The following is a 15,205-nucleotide window of genomic DNA, read 5'->3' on the forward strand; positions in this document are numbered from 1 at the left end:
CACCTTAGGACCTGAGCTGGGCTGCGGGGAAGAAGTTTATGGGCAACGTGGATGCCTTCCTGCGCTCCCTCCTCACCTTCAATAAGGATGGTCTGCACGTGCCCAATGTGGAACGTGTGGAGAAGGAGTACCTGTCGCAGCCGGGTTTCAGGCCTGAGTCCATCAAGTCCAAATCCAGTGCCGCCGCTGGGCTGTGCGCCTGGGTGCTCAACATCTGCAAGTACTTCAGGGTCTATCAAGTGGTTGCCCCCAAGCGGGCGGCCCTGGCTGAGGCCAACCAGAGGCTGGCTGTGGCAAGCCAAAAGCTGACCGCCATCCGCGCGGTCGTGGCGGACCTGAACGCCAAGGTGGCGGCGCTGGAGAGCAACCTCCTGCGCGCCACAGAGGAGAAGAACACTGCCATCTCACAGGTGGGCGGGCTTTGGATCTTTTGGGGGGATGTATAGCGCTGAGGAGAACAAGTGTCTACTGGTCATGTGCAATATGCCCATGGGTCGTTTGTGGCAACGTGCCCAGCTCACCCCTGGCCCATTGTCCACTTGTGCATTATCCATTGCAGGCCGATCGGACGGCGAGCAAGGCAGACATCTCAAGGCGGCTGATTGCGGGACTGGCAGGCGAGAATGAGCGTTGGGCAGCCACCGTGGCCGAGATGGAGGATGAAGAGGGTGAGGCGGAGGGTGCTGGGCGAATGTGTGAGTGCTTTGCTCTTGTGGGACAGGGTGCCTGGTAGAGCCCCCTGCCAGCTTTTACAGCGTGACCAGGCAATTTGTATGTGATGCAACTCGGCAATTAAGACCACCAGTATTTGTTGCATGCCAAAGTTCATCGCCTCTGTTGCGCGAGTTTGTCCACCTGCCAGTGATGCCCCCCTCCCACAGGAACTCTGCTGGGCCGAGTGCTGCTCACCAGCGCCTTTATCACATATGCGGGAGCCTTCAATGCTCAGCTGCGTGGATCACTGGTGGAGGGCACCTGGAGACCCCACATTCTGGCGGCTGGTATTCCTCTGGAGCCAGAGTTCAGTCCCTTGGACCTCCTCATCACCAGCGTTCTGAGGGTACTGCATGGGGAGAGGAAGTGTTGGAGGGAAGTGCATGTATTGCCCCTGCCCAGTCCTCCTTCACTTTCTTGCAAGGGCAGCCTTTTGCGGAGTGGAAGGATCCAGTGGACATGATCTTCCCTCTGCATGTCCTGTGTCATCAGGCAAAGTGATATCTCCATACCTCTCTTCCTTGCCACGATTTGCATGCAGACATCCTGGTCCCAGAACGGGCTGCCAAGTGATGCTCTATCCGTGGAGAACGCAGCCATCCTCACCAATGCATCTCAGTGGCCGCTGCTGATTGACCCTCACAAGCAGGTGTGACTAGGTAGGGGCCCCTGGACGCAGGGGGGCTGCATTGGACTGATCCAGGGGCCTTTCCAAATGCTTGGAGCGCCCTTCCTTGTCCGGCCTGTTGTCTATCAACAATGCGGATAGGGCGGCCCATCCTCCTCAACCGGCTGCATGCACAACCCGCCTTTCTAACACATCTGCAGGGTCTCAAGTGGCTCTTGGCTCAGGAAGAGTCCACGGGAATGAGGGTGCTGCAGCAGGACAGTGAGAACTTCATGGCAACGGTGAGCTGACACACAGAGGATCGGGATGGCTTCTGTGCACCATTGCCCAGCTTGCCTACGTCAGATATTGATCAAGGCAGTTACTATTGCCTTGGACCACCCACCCCACCTTTCCCTGCTGCCCCATTTCCCCAGGTGCGGCAGTGCATACAGGAAGGGATCCCTCTTGTCATTGAAAATTTGCCAGAGAAGCTTGACCCGGCGCTGGACCCGGTCTTGCAGAAGACGGTAGGACGTGTCAATTTCCGATCTGGACTGTGTACCACCTCCACTTCCAGATTATAGCATTGACACATCCATTCCCACATCCAATGTGTTTCCCTAAATCCCCTGTCCCGGGAACACAGATCGTCAAGAAGGGTGGCTCACATGTTTGGGTTCTTGGAGACATCGAGGTCGACTACAACCCCGCCTTCAGGCTCTACCTCCAGACCGAGATCTCCAGCCCACACTTTGGGCCAGAGGTGAGATGCGGGGTTGGGGCCAGAGGTCATCCTGCTTGATAGGGACTCATGTCATCGCTTGATGGCTTTGCCTGGGGCGCCAGTGTCGTGCAACTGCAAAATGGGCATGGACCTGTCATGTACTACATCATCTCACTCACCCTCCTTCCTCACTGACGCTACCAGATCGCGGCGCAATGTACCATAGTGAACTTCTCCGTCACTCCAGAGGGTCTCGAGGAGCAGCTCTTGACCACGGTAAGGAAGGGTTCCTCTCAATGCAAGTTGGTCTGACATCACCAAGCAACTCCAAGGTCAAGTTTGTTCCCTGCTCCTGGCCTCCTGAGCCTCTGCACAGTAGCCTCCTTGTCAAGGATGGCCTCCTAAACACACTCACCACTTTCAGGTTGCGGGGCACGAGCGCCCAGATCTGCAGGCCAGCGCAGCAGAGATCGTGCGTTCCCTGGGCGCACTCTCTGCCCAGCTCCAGAGTCTGGAAGACGACCTGCTGGCGAGGTGAGGGCCTGTCAGGGGCGCAGGGAGGGTGCTTGCCGGCATGCCCGGACCTAAGTTCCCGGGGGTGTGGGCAATGAGCTCAGGCTTGGTCACCCCTGCAGGCTGGAGGCAGCGGATGGGAACATTCTAGAGGACATGGGCCTCGTGGAGGGCCTGGAGGCCACAAAGGCGACGGCCGCAAACGTGGAGGACAGGGTTGCAGAAGCGAGGGTGAGGAGCAGCGCGCTGGAGGGAGCTTTCTTTGATAGGAAGGTTCTCAATTGGCACCAGGCCACACAACGTTTGACTTAGTACTGCAAGGATGGGACTGATACTTTCTCTGCAGCCATGAGGACCGACCCCTCTCGTCAACGGCTTGCAGGAGAATGAGGCCATTATCCTCCAGTCCTTGGAAACATACAGACCCGTGGCCATCCGCGCTGCAATCATCTTCTTCATCATGGATTCGCTGCCGGCCCTGGACCGCGTCTACCTCTTCTCCATGGCCGCCTTTGTGATGGTGAGCGTGATTGGTGTTTGGATGTGGTTGGACCATGGTAGATGAGCAGCTCTGAATCAAGATCACCTCGCTCACCCTGGATACGCAACAGATACTGGAGCAGGGAATAGCTGCAGCCTCAAGATCTGGCGATGACGACGGCATGGTGGGCAAGGGTGTTGTCTTGATGCTTGTGCCTCTGCATCATCAAAGAAGGCGGTTTTAAATCCTACAACCCCCCCAAGTGTCTAGCCTCGCTCTGCCATGGCATCGCAAGCCCCCTCGTTCCAATCTCTTTGCAGTCTGTCTCCAGCGCTGGAGGCATGGGTAGCCTGGATGCAACTGACACCAGCGCGCGGGTGCAGCAGCTCGTAGTGGACATAACAACTGCCCTCTTCCGGTTGGTGGAGGATGATTGAGTACAACCTGATTATATTAGTGTGGGCTATAGGTGGTCCGGCGAGTCGGTAGCTGGGAGCCTCGTTTGTTGCACATTTTAACACATTCTGTGCGATCTTCCTCCTGTCCCAGGTACATGTGCCAGGCACTGTTTGAGCGGCACAAGCTCGTGGCAGCCACGCAGCTGTGCGTGCGAGTGCTGCTGCGGGGAGGCAGCGTCTCTGCTGCAGCGGCAGCCTGCCTGACGAACGGCTCCGAGGTAAAGACGAGGGACTACTACAGGAAGCGCACGCTGCAGCGGATGCCGTGCATCATTGTCATCTTGCGTCCACGCAAGTGACTGGCGGGCTCTGCGCCCCTCATATTCCCCCCCCCACTTTCCTCCTTTCCACAGGGTCTGGAAGCCCCACCTCCAAACCCCCTGGCGGACTGGATGAGCGACTCCAGCTGGCGAGCGGTGGCCAACCTTGCGCGAGTATCAGGCTTTGAAACGCTGCTGCACGAGCTGGTCGGCCTGCCCAAGCGATGGAGGGAGTGGGCTGAGCTGGCCCGCCCAGAGGAAGTCCTGCTGCCCGGAGAGTGGAAACGGGCTGGCTCGCTGGAGAGGCTGCTGGTGCTGAGGGCCCTCCGGCCAGACAGACTGACGCAGGCCACCGAGCTGTTCGTTGCTTCCACGCTTGGGCCCAAATTTGCAGCCAGCCAGCCATGGAGCCTGGACGACGCTTACAAGGTAAGCCTGGGTGTGTGTCGGGTTCCTCTTGGCAATGGGCCATGGGGTGACTGGGGTTCACCTTTCCACAACAAGAGACTGATCAGATGGGTTTTGGTGCAGTGTGCATCTGTGTAGAGACGATGTGGCTGTGACACGGACGACCATGCTTGGGCAGGTCAAGATCCTGCCTCCCATGGATACTTCATGTCCTCAAGCCGCAAGCATGGCGCAACAGCTCCCTGTGCGCTTCTCACCAGTCCTTCCTTCCTATGGTCATGCACAGGATTCCGGGCCAGCCATGCCCATCCTGATATTCTTGTCTGCTGGCGTGGATGTTGCTGGCGCTGTGGAGGCTTTTGGGAGGCATATGGGTTTCACGCTTCAGAATGGGAGATATTCCACTGTCTCGCTCGGTCAAGGACAGGTGAGCATCGTGGTTGGAGGCCAGGAGCGACAATGCTGGACCTGGCTGGGCACCTTGCTTGGGACATACACAGCGCCATGGCACCATGCCATAGGGGTAGCTGCAACTTTGCACTATCATGCCCTTGGACTCTCACGACAATGTTCTCACTCACCCCTACTCTGGCAGGAACCCGCTGCCATGCGGCAGCTGGAGAAGGCTTTCCGTGAGGGCGCTTGGGTCCTCCTGCAGAACATACACCTCACTCTGGACTGGACCAGGGGTGCCCTCTCCACCTTTGTGAGCCAGCTGCCCCAAAGGGGAGCTCATGCCAACTTCAGGTGCGGTGTCCTTCCCTGCAGGCGTGCAGCAGATGTGTTCATGTGCATGCATCGAAGGTCTGTACCCCTGCAGATTTTACTATGCCTCCAGTGTATGTTTCAGGCTCTTCCTGTCTGCGGAGCCACCGCCAGCACTTGAGCAGCCCCTGCCAGCCCCTCTCTTGCTGGTAAGTTCATCGTGCGGGTGGAGTCTATCCAAGATCACTTTGCCGTTTCCACAGCAAGCAGAGCAATCTCAGTGCAGAACACCTGACTGCATGTCGGACCCCCTCTCCTCAGGCATGCTGCAAGCTTACAACTGAGCCTCCAGGGGGCCTGAAGGCGAACCTCATTCGTGCGTACAACAACTTTTCAGATGACACTTTTGAGGCATGCTCCAAACAGTCTGAGCTCAGGTACACTCGGTCTGCTTGCTGGGGGGAGGCTTCAATGGGAGCATACTTGCAAGATCCCTCACAGGGCCCGTCTCCCCACCCCACGTCCATGCAGGACAATCGTGTTTGGCTTGTGCTACTATCATGCTGTCATCATTGAGCGAAAGCGATTCGGAGTGGGTAACCTCCTTGGAGCCACTTCCGGCGTGGGCTGGAACATGAACTACCCGTGAGTAGTGGAATGGCGTTGGGCCGCTGCAACCGTTGATGACTTTGAATATTTGAATGCCTGAGGGGTGCTGACCGAGCGTTAAGTACCGAGGTGGAAGGCGGCCACTCCGTGATTTCTCTGCCTTGAAGATGGACTGCCTGGCCAGCATGTCCATTGTGTGGCAAACGGGTGCATCCTGAACTACTGCTACAGGTTCAGTACAGGAGACCTTGTGTGCTGTGCAGAGCTTGCTGGCAAGTATCTTGACAACTTTACAAAGGTCGGTCTGAGTCTAAAGTCATGCTGTACATATTGACTACGTTTCAACGCATCTGGTTGGGATGCAGCCGAGTCCTCCATGGCAGAGTGCAAGTCTTGAGTGCATTCCTAAATCAGTCCAGACATTGCTGCAACACCCCTCCTGATCAGTGTACCCTGTCGGCTGCTCGAGTCGATTTACAGGTTCCCTGGGAAGATCTGCAATACCTCTTTGGCGAGATCATCTATGGTGGACATATTGTGGAGGGCTGGGATAGGTGAGAGGGAAGGGTGTGCATCTTCCAGGAATGCAGCAGTGCCCTGAGCAAAACATCTCATGCAGAGTGCAGCAGACACAGAAAGGGAGGAGGCGGCCTGCAGCACTGTCCCAAACCATGAAAAAAATCCCCTCAAACTCATCCTTACATCTTTGGCCGTGTCTCCCGCAGGAGGCTCTCTCGTGCCTACATCACATCTCTGTTCCAGGAGGCACTGCTCGATGGCGCTGAGATCTTCCCTGGCATGTCCCCCCCGCTGTCCTCCTTGAACCATGCACAGGCAAGCCTGCTGCCTGTCACAGGCTGGGTTGGCTGGTCTTGGTTCCCTGACGGAGTGCGCATCGCTGGGTGCCCCAGGGTCACAGTTTGCCATGTGCCAGCCGCATGCACTTCCCTTGCGCACCATCTGTGCAGGTGCTGGAATGGCTGTCTGAGGCCCTGCCTCCCGAAGCCCCCGCTGCATACGGCTTGCACGCCAATGCCGCTTTGGGGTCGAGCCAGCTGGAGACCCGGGCCTTCAGTGAGGCACTTTGCTCCCTCCAGGTGATGGACAGGCTGGAGACTGGTATGAAGGAGGTTTGGACTCGGGTCCGTTGTGCTGAACTCCTCTGCCGCTCTGCCTGAGTGAACAGGTTGAGGGGGATGACAGGGGCAAGGAGGAGGTCGTTGCAGAGGCTGAAGTCGACTCTGATTTCATGGTGAGGCAGCTGGTGGGGTAAACCCTGCTGACAGTGAGGTGCATGCCACATCCAAAGCCGGAGGAGCAAGGGGCTGCCGGGACATTCCATCTCCACACCACTACACAGTTCCTGGAGAAAGTTGTCGGCTCACTGCCTGACAATCTGGATATGGAGACGATCCGTGGCCAGGTGGAAGCCTCTGATCCATTTGCAATGGTGGCGCTCCAGGTACCTTGTCGCTTGGGACAGGGGTGACACTCGGATTTCCTGTAGGCAAAGGGAGCCCCAGAGGGTCTAACACTCGAGTCGTGACACATATTGCTCAGAGAATGTGCCTCTCCCATGCTTGGCCTGTGCATGCTGCTCCACCTTGTGCTTTGCCACTGCCTGCTGGCTGTTGCCAAGTCTGAATCTTGCAAATAGCTGATCACCGCTCCCAACTCCACCACTGTCCCAGGAGAGTGAGCGGCTGAATGCCCTCCTCCACATTCTGCGATCGGATCTCGGGGAGCTGGAGCTCGGCCTGCGTGGGGACCTGGCGATGTCGGTGAGCGAGATCGGTTGAGCGGGCAGGAAGTTGGGGCCACAGAGGGACCTCCAGCCCTTCCACTACCTTTTGACATAATGCATCCACGTCAGCTTGTACCCTTGCACACACACTTCTCCACCTTCCCTTCCTCACTCTTCAGGCGACGATGGAGCAGATCCGCTCGGCACTGACCAGCAGTCGGGTGCCACCGTCTTGGATCGCCGCATCCTACCCCACCATGAGGAACCTTGCGTCCTGGCTGGAGGACCTGAGCCAGGTAGGCTGTAAAGAAGGGGTGGGTGGGTGCTTCTGAGTCGGAGCTTTGGGGCCGGGCCCGCCAGGGCGCCAGCGTCACCGCCTCAGACCTGAGAGTGGGCATGCAAGGGGCCGGCGGCCCTGTGCTGCGCAGTGAGCGGAACGAGGGACCCCCCATCCAATCCCCTCACCATCTTCTGCACCGAGCACAGCGTGCCCAGCAGCTGGAGAACTGGACCCGCGCAATGGAGCCTCCACCCGTGGTGTGGCTCCCTGGGCTCTTCAATCCCATGGCCTTCCTGACCGCCGTCTTACAGACCACCGCTCGTCAGCAGGGCTGGGCGCTGGACAGGACGCTGCTTGTGACGGAGGTGAGCATGCCATCATGCGCTGATGCGCTTCGAATACCTTTTCCGGGGACCATTGGCAGCAGGGGCATGCCTACAGCCACAGGGCCAGCAAGACGGCCAGAGTGGTGCATGGCCCCTCTTTGCCCAGGCCTGCTCGAGCAGAGGCTCGATTCCCCCATGACACGCGCTGGGGTCCCTCCTCCCATCCGTCCAGCACGATTTCACGCAGGTCACACGTCGTGCGTGTGAGGCTGTCTCAGAGCCCGCACGCGAGGGGGCATACATCCATGGGCTGACACTGGAGGGGGCACACTGGGACGAGAAGGCAGGGTGTCTGGAGGATGCTCGGCACAAGGTCCTCTCCTGCCGCATGCCCGTGATGCACATCAGGGTGAGACTGATGGGGATGGCATTCGTGTTTGAGGCAGCAAGGGTTTCGCGAGGTGCATGAGACCACCACCTTCCAACGGTCATGCCCTCAGGCAAAACTCTCAGACCGTGCCCTTGCAGAACTCTCCCTCAGCCTCAGGCCTCCACCCCCGACAGGCCCTCCCTGTGGGAAGCTTTGAGACCAGGGATGTCTACGAATGCCCAGTCTATGCCACCCAGATCCGTTTCAGGCAGGAGGTGTTCTCCGTGTCCCTGCGATCTAAGCAGCCGTGGACAAAGTGGGCCAAGGCAGGTGTCTGCCTCATGCTCGAAGCTCCCCAGCTCTGAGTTGCATTGTCGTGCACACAATAACCCCTTAGGAACTTGGAGGGTGAGGTGTAATGGGTGCTGGAGAGGCATACTCCAGGAAGATGTGGGGTCAACACGGAGTCCACCATGCCTGTCGTTGCAAGGTACAATTATCTTAGGCCCCAAGCAGCCAGACTTGAAGGCCCCATCCCTCAAGTCCACATCACTGTCATAGGCTTGACTCTGATCACCGATTGGCAGTGAGTGTGTGTGTGTGTGTGTGTGTGTGTGTGTGTGTGTGTGTGTGTGTGTTGAGAAGAGCACCTGATCCACAGCGGCAAAATGCAGCCAGCATCTTCAGTGATCACAAGGACCTTCTCCGAAGCCCGCTGGAAGTTCAGTCAATGACCTCCCCAGTCTTCTTCAGGAACCGAACCTTCTTCCCGTCATCATTCAACCTGCACGTAGGCAAGAGTTACGCATTAGGTACTTTATAGACCTGCTGTGGGTCATGCATGCCAAGTCCACTCCATGTCACCATCTCCACGAGACTCACTTGTGCCCGATGCGGGATGCAACCTTCTGCGCCTCCGAGTAGTGGGCGACATTAGAGTGGTGGATGGGGTACTCCTGCTGCATTACCTGCCCTGCCTCCTCTTTTGACTGGGGCTTCACATGCTTGGTCTACAGATGGGGAATTGCCAGCTCTCTGAGTAGACAGCCGGGCGCAGGAGGCGGCTGCGCGGGTAACCTTGCCATATATATCGACCACGATACTACGTAACTCCCATTCCTACACAGCCCCCACAGTGCTACCAACATAGAGGTGTCTGCTCACCTTGACGTTGACGCCCTCAATGAGCACCTTCCCAATCTTGGTGTGTACCTTCACAATCTTGCCAACCTTGCCCCGGTCATCTCCAGCAATAACCTGCAAGGGCAAGGTTTTTGGTCAATCTCATTGCCTGTACTCTGCCACCTCCCTGAATACCATCTTGCGATTCCTCATCGCAATAAAGACACCCCACCCTACTGCGTGACACCCACCCTGAATGGTCTTGCACCATGCGACCTGGCCCAAGTAGCGGTCCACCAGGCCGTAGCCAACGTGACATACCTGGACAACATCCCCAGTCTTGACATGCATGGGAATCCGTAGCGGTTTCCCATTGTCATTCAGCTCGTAATGCTCCCACTTTTTACCGGGACCCTGGTGGTCAATAAAGGAAGAAGACGTCAGCAGAAGCGGGTGGGTCACACAGCCCGCTAAACAGCCCTGGTAAAGCCGGTGAACAGGTGCCTTTATGTCGATATATAAGAGTTCCCCACTCACGATCTTCGCCGCCTCAACGCGTAGGGGCGCGGATGGCCTTGGAGGGGAGCACCTCTGAATGGTAGCGGATAAGGTGGTGTGCGATGAGTCGCGACGAGCATCCCCACGCGCCGTAGCAGGTAAAAATGCAGCTCGCCACCACCTACCGTATGAATTCCTTGCACGGTAAGGGCAGGGCACTTTGTGCCGAAGAAGGCCGGGCGAGCGCACCCAGCCATGGCACCCTGCATGTTGGCCGGTAGCGTCTCTCTCTACAAGGTGTGCCAGCCGATAGAAGATCACAATGGATGCGCCACGAGCTTCTGCACGGTGCCAATGGACGAAGCACTGGGCGGCTTGCGCTGGTTGATCTGTAGGGAAATCATCGTGTCCCCCTCTCTCGACCAGCTTTTTCTCGCGCCCAATCGGGGTCTGGCCAGTCCCTTCGACACATTGCTTGCTCAGCTGCACCGGTCAGGTGTGGGTCAGATTAAAGTTCTGTTGCACAGACAAACAGGTGTGACATGCCATCCATCAACCCAGTCTGCCCTGGGCCAGCAGGCGTCGCTCCCCCTCGGAAATTCCCGTCTCCAGTTTGCCGCCCAGCCGCGAGAACACGTCTGGCGCAGCGCTGCCCGGCAGCGCCACCTTGGGTGCTTGCGGCGGCGGAGGGTAGGGAGCGCCGCCTGGGATGTAGAACGGGTGCGGTGGCTGTGGGTACCCGCCACGCTGGCCGCTGCCCGGGGCCCTGCCCGGCGGCCCGACCTTGCCGACCTTCTTGAAACCATCCAGCATGAGCTGAGCTCTCGAGGCCGCAGCGGGGCCCTTGGGGGGCAGCTTCATGCCGTCCTGGAAGCGGAGCAGGGCCCGACCGTCTGAAACAGACCAGTCGCCAATGTCCCAGCGTCCAGAGGGGGCAGTTACCCTCATATTGAGCGGGGCCAGCGCGTCGTTCAACGACCGGAAGACATGCAGCTGTTGAGGAGGCAATATGGACAAAGGGCATGGTGGATATGAGTCACGTCGGCGAGCCGACCAGGAACATGGTGCCTTCTGGAGTGGACACGAGTCCGGCTCCCGCCCGCTGCGTCTCAGTACAAGCAGTTTTGCTGCACTGGCCATCTCTCCCAACCCATGCAGGTAACTCACATCTGCAGCGTCCTGAGAGTCCAGGGTGACTTCGCCAGCCGGGGTGATGACCACCAGGTCGACAGTGTCATACCGAAACACCACATTCCCTGTTTCCTCGTCGCGAAAGCATGTTTGCTTCTGCAAAACATGTGGGAGGGAGACAACGTGAGTGCAAATTTCGGTGCCACCGCATGTCTTGCACACAATGATGGATGTGTCAAAGCAGTGCATACGACGCAAGCGCATAGTCAACAAGCTTGATCAACCTTCACCAGTTCCCCCAACCACAGAGAATTCCCCACTCCTCCCCCTGCCAACAGGGGGCCCGGTCTCCTCACTTTTCGGTAGGCGTATGGATCCACAGAGGGTCGAGCAGGCTCCTGGCTGCGATTCCTCGGACCCCGAGGTCTGTGGGGCCCTTCCAGGCCCTGGTGCACGATGGCGTGAGGGAAGGCTTGAGGGATCAGGAACTGCGGCTGCAGCTGCGCAAAGTGGGGTATCGCCATGGCTATCTGCGATGGGCAGGGGGAATTGCGCATGTTTGCCTGAGGTCCTTGGATCCCTGAGTAGCTGCTCACTCAGCAATTCATCCTCGACCGACCTGAGGTCCGCCGCTAACTTGATGTCGGAGCCTCTGATCGTTATTACCCCGTCTTTGGTACGGCTTGTGGTCTCCACCCCTCCTGTCCTTTCGCTGGTTGCGGGGTGCTCGTCCTCCCCCGCTCTCCTCGATGAGCGAGTCTAGGGAACAGTTGAGTCCCTTTGGCTCCTCATCCATGATGACTTCGCTCACGGATGTGTGCAAATGTGACTAAAAAGGATGCGTAAATCCGAAGGGCGCCCTGTCACACAGCGAGTACGCCGGTCTTCGAGTCGCTCGTAGCACAGGAGAAGCCCTCTTCGCCCTGAGGCGCGTGCTGCGCTCATCCATGGTGTGGCCATGAAGAGTATGGTATATGATGCGAATGTCGATGCTGAGCCCAAGAACGGGAATAGTGTCAGCCCGAATCGTTTCATGATGAGCAGAATGAGTCTGCATGCCGCGTTTCCCGGTCCGAGCCTCGCGACTGCGCCTACACGATGCGGGCTACGGCTATGCTCAGCTCCACGCAGGGGTCATGCTGGCTACTACAAGCTGAGTTTGCCGTCCAGCATCCTTCGTGCGGAGCCTGAAGATACGTCAGGTTTGGAGACACCCAAGGAAGAGCCTCCACTAGCTGCAACGAAGCCAGAACCTCAGGCTGCCAAGGATCCAGCTGTTCAGAGGGGTCAGGTGGTTGCCATCATCACTGGAGGCATATCGCTCGCTATTGCCGTGAGTGGATGATCGAGGGTTGGATCGCTGGCCTGCGATGAGTGTGGTCTTGAACCGTCACGTCCCCATTGGGAGAATGAAATGTATGATCCGCCTGTGCAGGGCCCCCATCCTCTCCCTGACTTCCACTTCTTCTGTGCAGGTATTCTATCTTGCCCTCGTGCAAATTTTGGACGTCCGGGGAGGAGAAATGCTCCCACCTCCTCCAGAGGCACTCAACATCGATTGTATTGACTGCTCCCTCTTACTGCGTCGGTGAAGCGTGGGCTTGCATTATAAAGTAGGAATGTGAAGAGGTAGTCAAAGCGCGTATGTACCTTATCTTGACAAGGGCCCTGCACTAGATCATCCAGCTCAATTGCATCGTGTTGTGAAATTCGTGTGGTGCTGCATGCCGCATCACCTTTCGGGAGACTCGTTCCCATACCAGTCTATGCCATGCGTGCCATGTGTAAAGCAACACAACAGACAAGGAGCACAATATTGCAGATGGAGGGGGGTATCGTACACATTTGTGACATCTGTAGTTAGTTAAATTGATGATCGGCTGATGTAGCTCTGCCCATGTTCAATGACAAATCTGAAAGTGGTGGGTTGACGAGAGACAGATTCTCACATTCCTCCGGGCTCCCAGCACCCTGCATATAACGCTGCTGCCAGGTGCCGCGACCATCCTCGGCACATACAGTGTCTGAAATTCAATCGGCTGGATCTCCTTAGAGTGGCGCTGGACGCTTCAAGAGGATGCAAATCACCAGCAAGCTGAGGTTGACCCTCAGGTCCGCAGCCCTCCCTCGGAGTGTTGAGGACCTGTTGGATGTGGCTCGTCGGGGGCTCTCCAGTGCTCCTTCGCTGAAGGAGGCCCTGGCAGAGAAGATTCTCGCGGAGCAGGTGTGATGCACATGAGATCTTGGCTGGGGTTCGGCGTTGGGGTTGTTGGCGTCGGACCGCCTGCTCGAACACTTCCCCGGCCCACAACGCTTGCCGCAAGGAGCACAGTGACAGTGGTCTACGGCACATTCCGCGTTGCTGCGTGATGCCCCCTTGCCGTATGGCTTTGGGTTGCCGCACACCGGATCCTTGACTCGCCCAGCTTTAGCCTCGACACTGGCGCCCATGCCAACCCTGGCTTTCACACCAATCCCAGGAGCGTGTCAAGGCCCTGAAGAAGGAGCATGGCAGCAAGATCCTGGGTCAAGTCACCGTGGAGCAGGCCATCGGCGGCATGCGCGGCATTCCGGTGAGTGTGAACCGTTGAGTATTCCAGGAGACTGGAGGGGAGGCAGGGCAGGTGTCTCGCTATGTATCACTCGTCGTGTGGGTACAACTGTGGGGCACGTAGTGCCACAAGGTATTGGTGTTCTGGCGAGACCCTACAGATCCGACCAAGTCGGACCGTGGATGGACCAGAGCTTGCCAAGCGCGCCGCTTGACACACCTGTTCCGGTGTCCGCCTGGCCCACCATGTGACTTGTGCTCCCTCGCCTCTCCACCCCGACTGCCCATTCCGTCCCCTCAGCCCCCCCCCCCCCCCCCTTCCCCTCTTCCACCCACAGTGCATGTTGTGGGAGACCTCCCTCCTGGACGCGGACGAGGGCATCCGCTTCCGCGGCTACACCATCCCCGAGCTGCAGGAGAAGCTTCCCGGCGCCGCCCCCGGCGGCGAGCCCCTGCCCGAGGGCCTGCTCTGGCTGCTGCTCACCGGCGAGGTGCCCACCCCGGCCCAGGTGTCCTCAGTGACAGAGGAGCTGCGCTCCCGCTCCGCCCTGCCCAACCACGTCAAGGCGCTGCTGGGCTCGCTGCCGGCGGGCACGCACCCCATGACGCAGCTGGCGCAGGCGGTGCTGGGCCTGCAGTCCGGCAGCAAGTTTGCGGCGGCCTACGACGCGGGCCTGCACAAGAGCCGGTACTGGGAGCCGGTGCTGGAGGACAGCCTGGACCTGATCGCCAAGCTGCCGGAGATCGCGGCCATCATCTACCGCAACGCGTATGCGGGGGGCGAGCTGATCGCCCCCGACCCGGCCCTGGACTGGGCCGCCAACCTGAGCGCCATGATGGGGTTCCGGGAGCACGGCGCGCTGGAGCTGATGCGCCTGTACCAGACAATCCACACAGACCACGAGGGCGGCAACGTGTCGGCCCACGCCACGCACCTGGTCGGCTCCGCGCTCTCCGACCCCTACCTGGCCTTCGCCGCGGGCATGACGGGGCTGGCGGGCCCGCTGCACGGCCTGGCCAACCAGGAGGTGCTGCGCTGGATCCAGCACGTGACGCGCGAGATCGGGGAGAGCCCCAGCAAGGAGCAGCTCAGGGAGTTTGTCTGGGCCACGCTCAAGGGCGGCAAGGTGGTGCCCGGCTTCGGCCACGCCGTGCTGCGCCGCACCGACCCGCGCTACACCTGCCAGCGAGTGTTTGCGCAGAAGCACCTGCCCGACTACCCCATGTTCAAGCTGGTCAGCGACCTGTACGAGGTGGTGCCCGACATCCTCACCGCCACGGGCAAGGTGAAGAACCCCTGGCCCAACGTGGACGCGCACTCCGGCGTCCTGCTCCAGTACTACGGCATCACCCAGGAGAGCTTCTACACCGTGCTCTTTGGCGTGTCGCGCGCCATGGGGGTGCTGGCGCAGGGCGTCTGGTCCCGCGCGCTGGGCCTGCCCATTGAGCGGCCCAAGAGCCTCACCGTGGATGCCATGCTGGACCGCGTCAAGGGGCAGTGAGGCAGGAGCTCGAAGGTGCCGAGGCCGCGGCGGGTGCCGAGGCCGGGTGGCCAAGTGGAGTCGATCCCCAGCAGGACGGCATGCGTGCGCGATGGCCGTCGCGCCAGTCGAGAGAGGCGCGAGCCGGACCACTCCGACTCCTGGGGCCCAGGCGCACGTCTCCCCTGCCACCCTCTCCTTGTGGTGGACGCCTCAGGTG

At 59.1% G+C, this 15,205-nt stretch overlaps 6 protein-coding genes across 6 annotated transcripts in view; 3 read left to right on the forward strand and 3 right to left on the reverse strand.

Moving 5' to 3' along the window:
* F751_4418 (Dynein beta chain, flagellar outer arm) overlaps nucleotides 1-8,567 on the forward strand; it is a gene marked incomplete at both ends in the record, with an annotated part of 29,197 nt that extends 20,630 nt beyond the window's left edge. Inside the window, 24 exons of the mRNA XM_011398107.1 lie at nucleotides 9-410; nucleotides 560-668; nucleotides 882-1,060; nucleotides 1,256-1,363; nucleotides 1,543-1,623; nucleotides 1,759-1,851; nucleotides 1,971-2,087; nucleotides 2,253-2,324; nucleotides 2,473-2,582; nucleotides 2,684-2,792; nucleotides 2,944-3,081; nucleotides 3,363-3,460; nucleotides 3,592-3,718; nucleotides 3,854-4,189; nucleotides 4,764-4,915; nucleotides 5,405-5,518; nucleotides 6,208-6,331; nucleotides 6,451-6,579; nucleotides 6,669-6,734; nucleotides 7,174-7,263; nucleotides 7,406-7,522; nucleotides 7,713-7,871; nucleotides 8,080-8,241; nucleotides 8,397-8,567. Coding sequence (XP_011396409.1) covers nucleotides 9-410; nucleotides 560-668; nucleotides 882-1,060; nucleotides 1,256-1,363; nucleotides 1,543-1,623; nucleotides 1,759-1,851; nucleotides 1,971-2,087; nucleotides 2,253-2,324; nucleotides 2,473-2,582; nucleotides 2,684-2,792; nucleotides 2,944-3,081; nucleotides 3,363-3,460; nucleotides 3,592-3,718; nucleotides 3,854-4,189; nucleotides 4,764-4,915; nucleotides 5,405-5,518; nucleotides 6,208-6,331; nucleotides 6,451-6,579; nucleotides 6,669-6,734; nucleotides 7,174-7,263; nucleotides 7,406-7,522; nucleotides 7,713-7,871; nucleotides 8,080-8,241; nucleotides 8,397-8,567 — 3,363 coding nt within the window. The remainder of the gene's footprint in view (nucleotides 1-8; nucleotides 411-559; nucleotides 669-881; nucleotides 1,061-1,255; nucleotides 1,364-1,542; nucleotides 1,624-1,758; nucleotides 1,852-1,970; nucleotides 2,088-2,252; nucleotides 2,325-2,472; nucleotides 2,583-2,683; nucleotides 2,793-2,943; nucleotides 3,082-3,362; nucleotides 3,461-3,591; nucleotides 3,719-3,853; nucleotides 4,190-4,763; nucleotides 4,916-5,404; nucleotides 5,519-6,207; nucleotides 6,332-6,450; nucleotides 6,580-6,668; nucleotides 6,735-7,173; nucleotides 7,264-7,405; nucleotides 7,523-7,712; nucleotides 7,872-8,079; nucleotides 8,242-8,396) is intronic.
* A 358-nt stretch (nucleotides 8,568-8,925) lies between these two features.
* F751_4419 (50S ribosomal protein L24) lies at nucleotides 8,926-9,675 on the reverse strand (the record flags this gene model as incomplete). The annotated part of the gene is made up of 4 exons (XM_011398108.1): nucleotides 8,926-8,986; nucleotides 9,085-9,212; nucleotides 9,367-9,459; nucleotides 9,646-9,675. 4 exons carry the CDS (start codon nucleotides 9,673-9,675, stop codon nucleotides 8,926-8,928), a joined length of 312 nt encoding a protein of 103 aa, XP_011396410.1.
* Nucleotides 9,676-10,374: 699 nt separating this feature from the next.
* On the reverse strand, nucleotides 10,375-11,477 carry F751_4420 (hypothetical protein; the record flags this gene model as incomplete). The annotated part of the gene is made up of 3 exons (XM_011398109.1): nucleotides 10,375-10,815; nucleotides 10,990-11,109; nucleotides 11,310-11,477. The coding sequence occupies 3 exons, from the start codon at nucleotides 11,475-11,477 to the stop codon at nucleotides 10,375-10,377; spliced, it is 729 nt and encodes a 242-aa protein (XP_011396411.1).
* A 434-nt stretch (nucleotides 11,478-11,911) lies between these two features.
* F751_4421 (hypothetical protein) lies at nucleotides 11,912-12,545 on the forward strand (the record flags this gene model as incomplete). Its single annotated transcript, XM_011398110.1, has 2 exons — nucleotides 11,912-12,286; nucleotides 12,429-12,545. 2 exons carry the CDS (start codon nucleotides 11,912-11,914, stop codon nucleotides 12,543-12,545), a joined length of 492 nt encoding a protein of 163 aa, XP_011396412.1.
* Nucleotides 12,546-13,030: 485 nt separating this feature from the next.
* On the forward strand, nucleotides 13,031-15,006 carry F751_4422 (putative citrate synthase, mitochondrial; the record flags this gene model as incomplete). The annotated part of the gene is made up of 3 exons (XM_011398111.1): nucleotides 13,031-13,177; nucleotides 13,434-13,526; nucleotides 13,843-15,006. The coding sequence occupies 3 exons, from the start codon at nucleotides 13,031-13,033 to the stop codon at nucleotides 15,004-15,006; spliced, it is 1,404 nt and encodes a 467-aa protein (XP_011396413.1).
* Nucleotides 14,020-15,205, reverse strand: part of F751_4423 (hypothetical protein) — a gene marked incomplete at both ends in the record, with an annotated part of 2,278 nt that continues 1,092 nt past the window's right edge. The window contains one exon of the mRNA XM_011398112.1: nucleotides 14,020-14,439. Within this exon, the coding sequence (XP_011396414.1) occupies nucleotides 14,020-14,439 (420 nt within the window). The remainder of the gene's footprint in view (nucleotides 14,440-15,205) is intronic.

This window comes from Auxenochlorella protothecoides, assembly GCF_000733215.1.
Source record: "Auxenochlorella protothecoides strain 0710 unplaced genomic scaffold scaffold52, whole genome shotgun sequence".
In the NCBI taxonomy this organism is placed as follows: Eukaryota; Viridiplantae; Chlorophyta; class Trebouxiophyceae; order Chlorellales; family Chlorellaceae; genus Auxenochlorella; species Auxenochlorella protothecoides.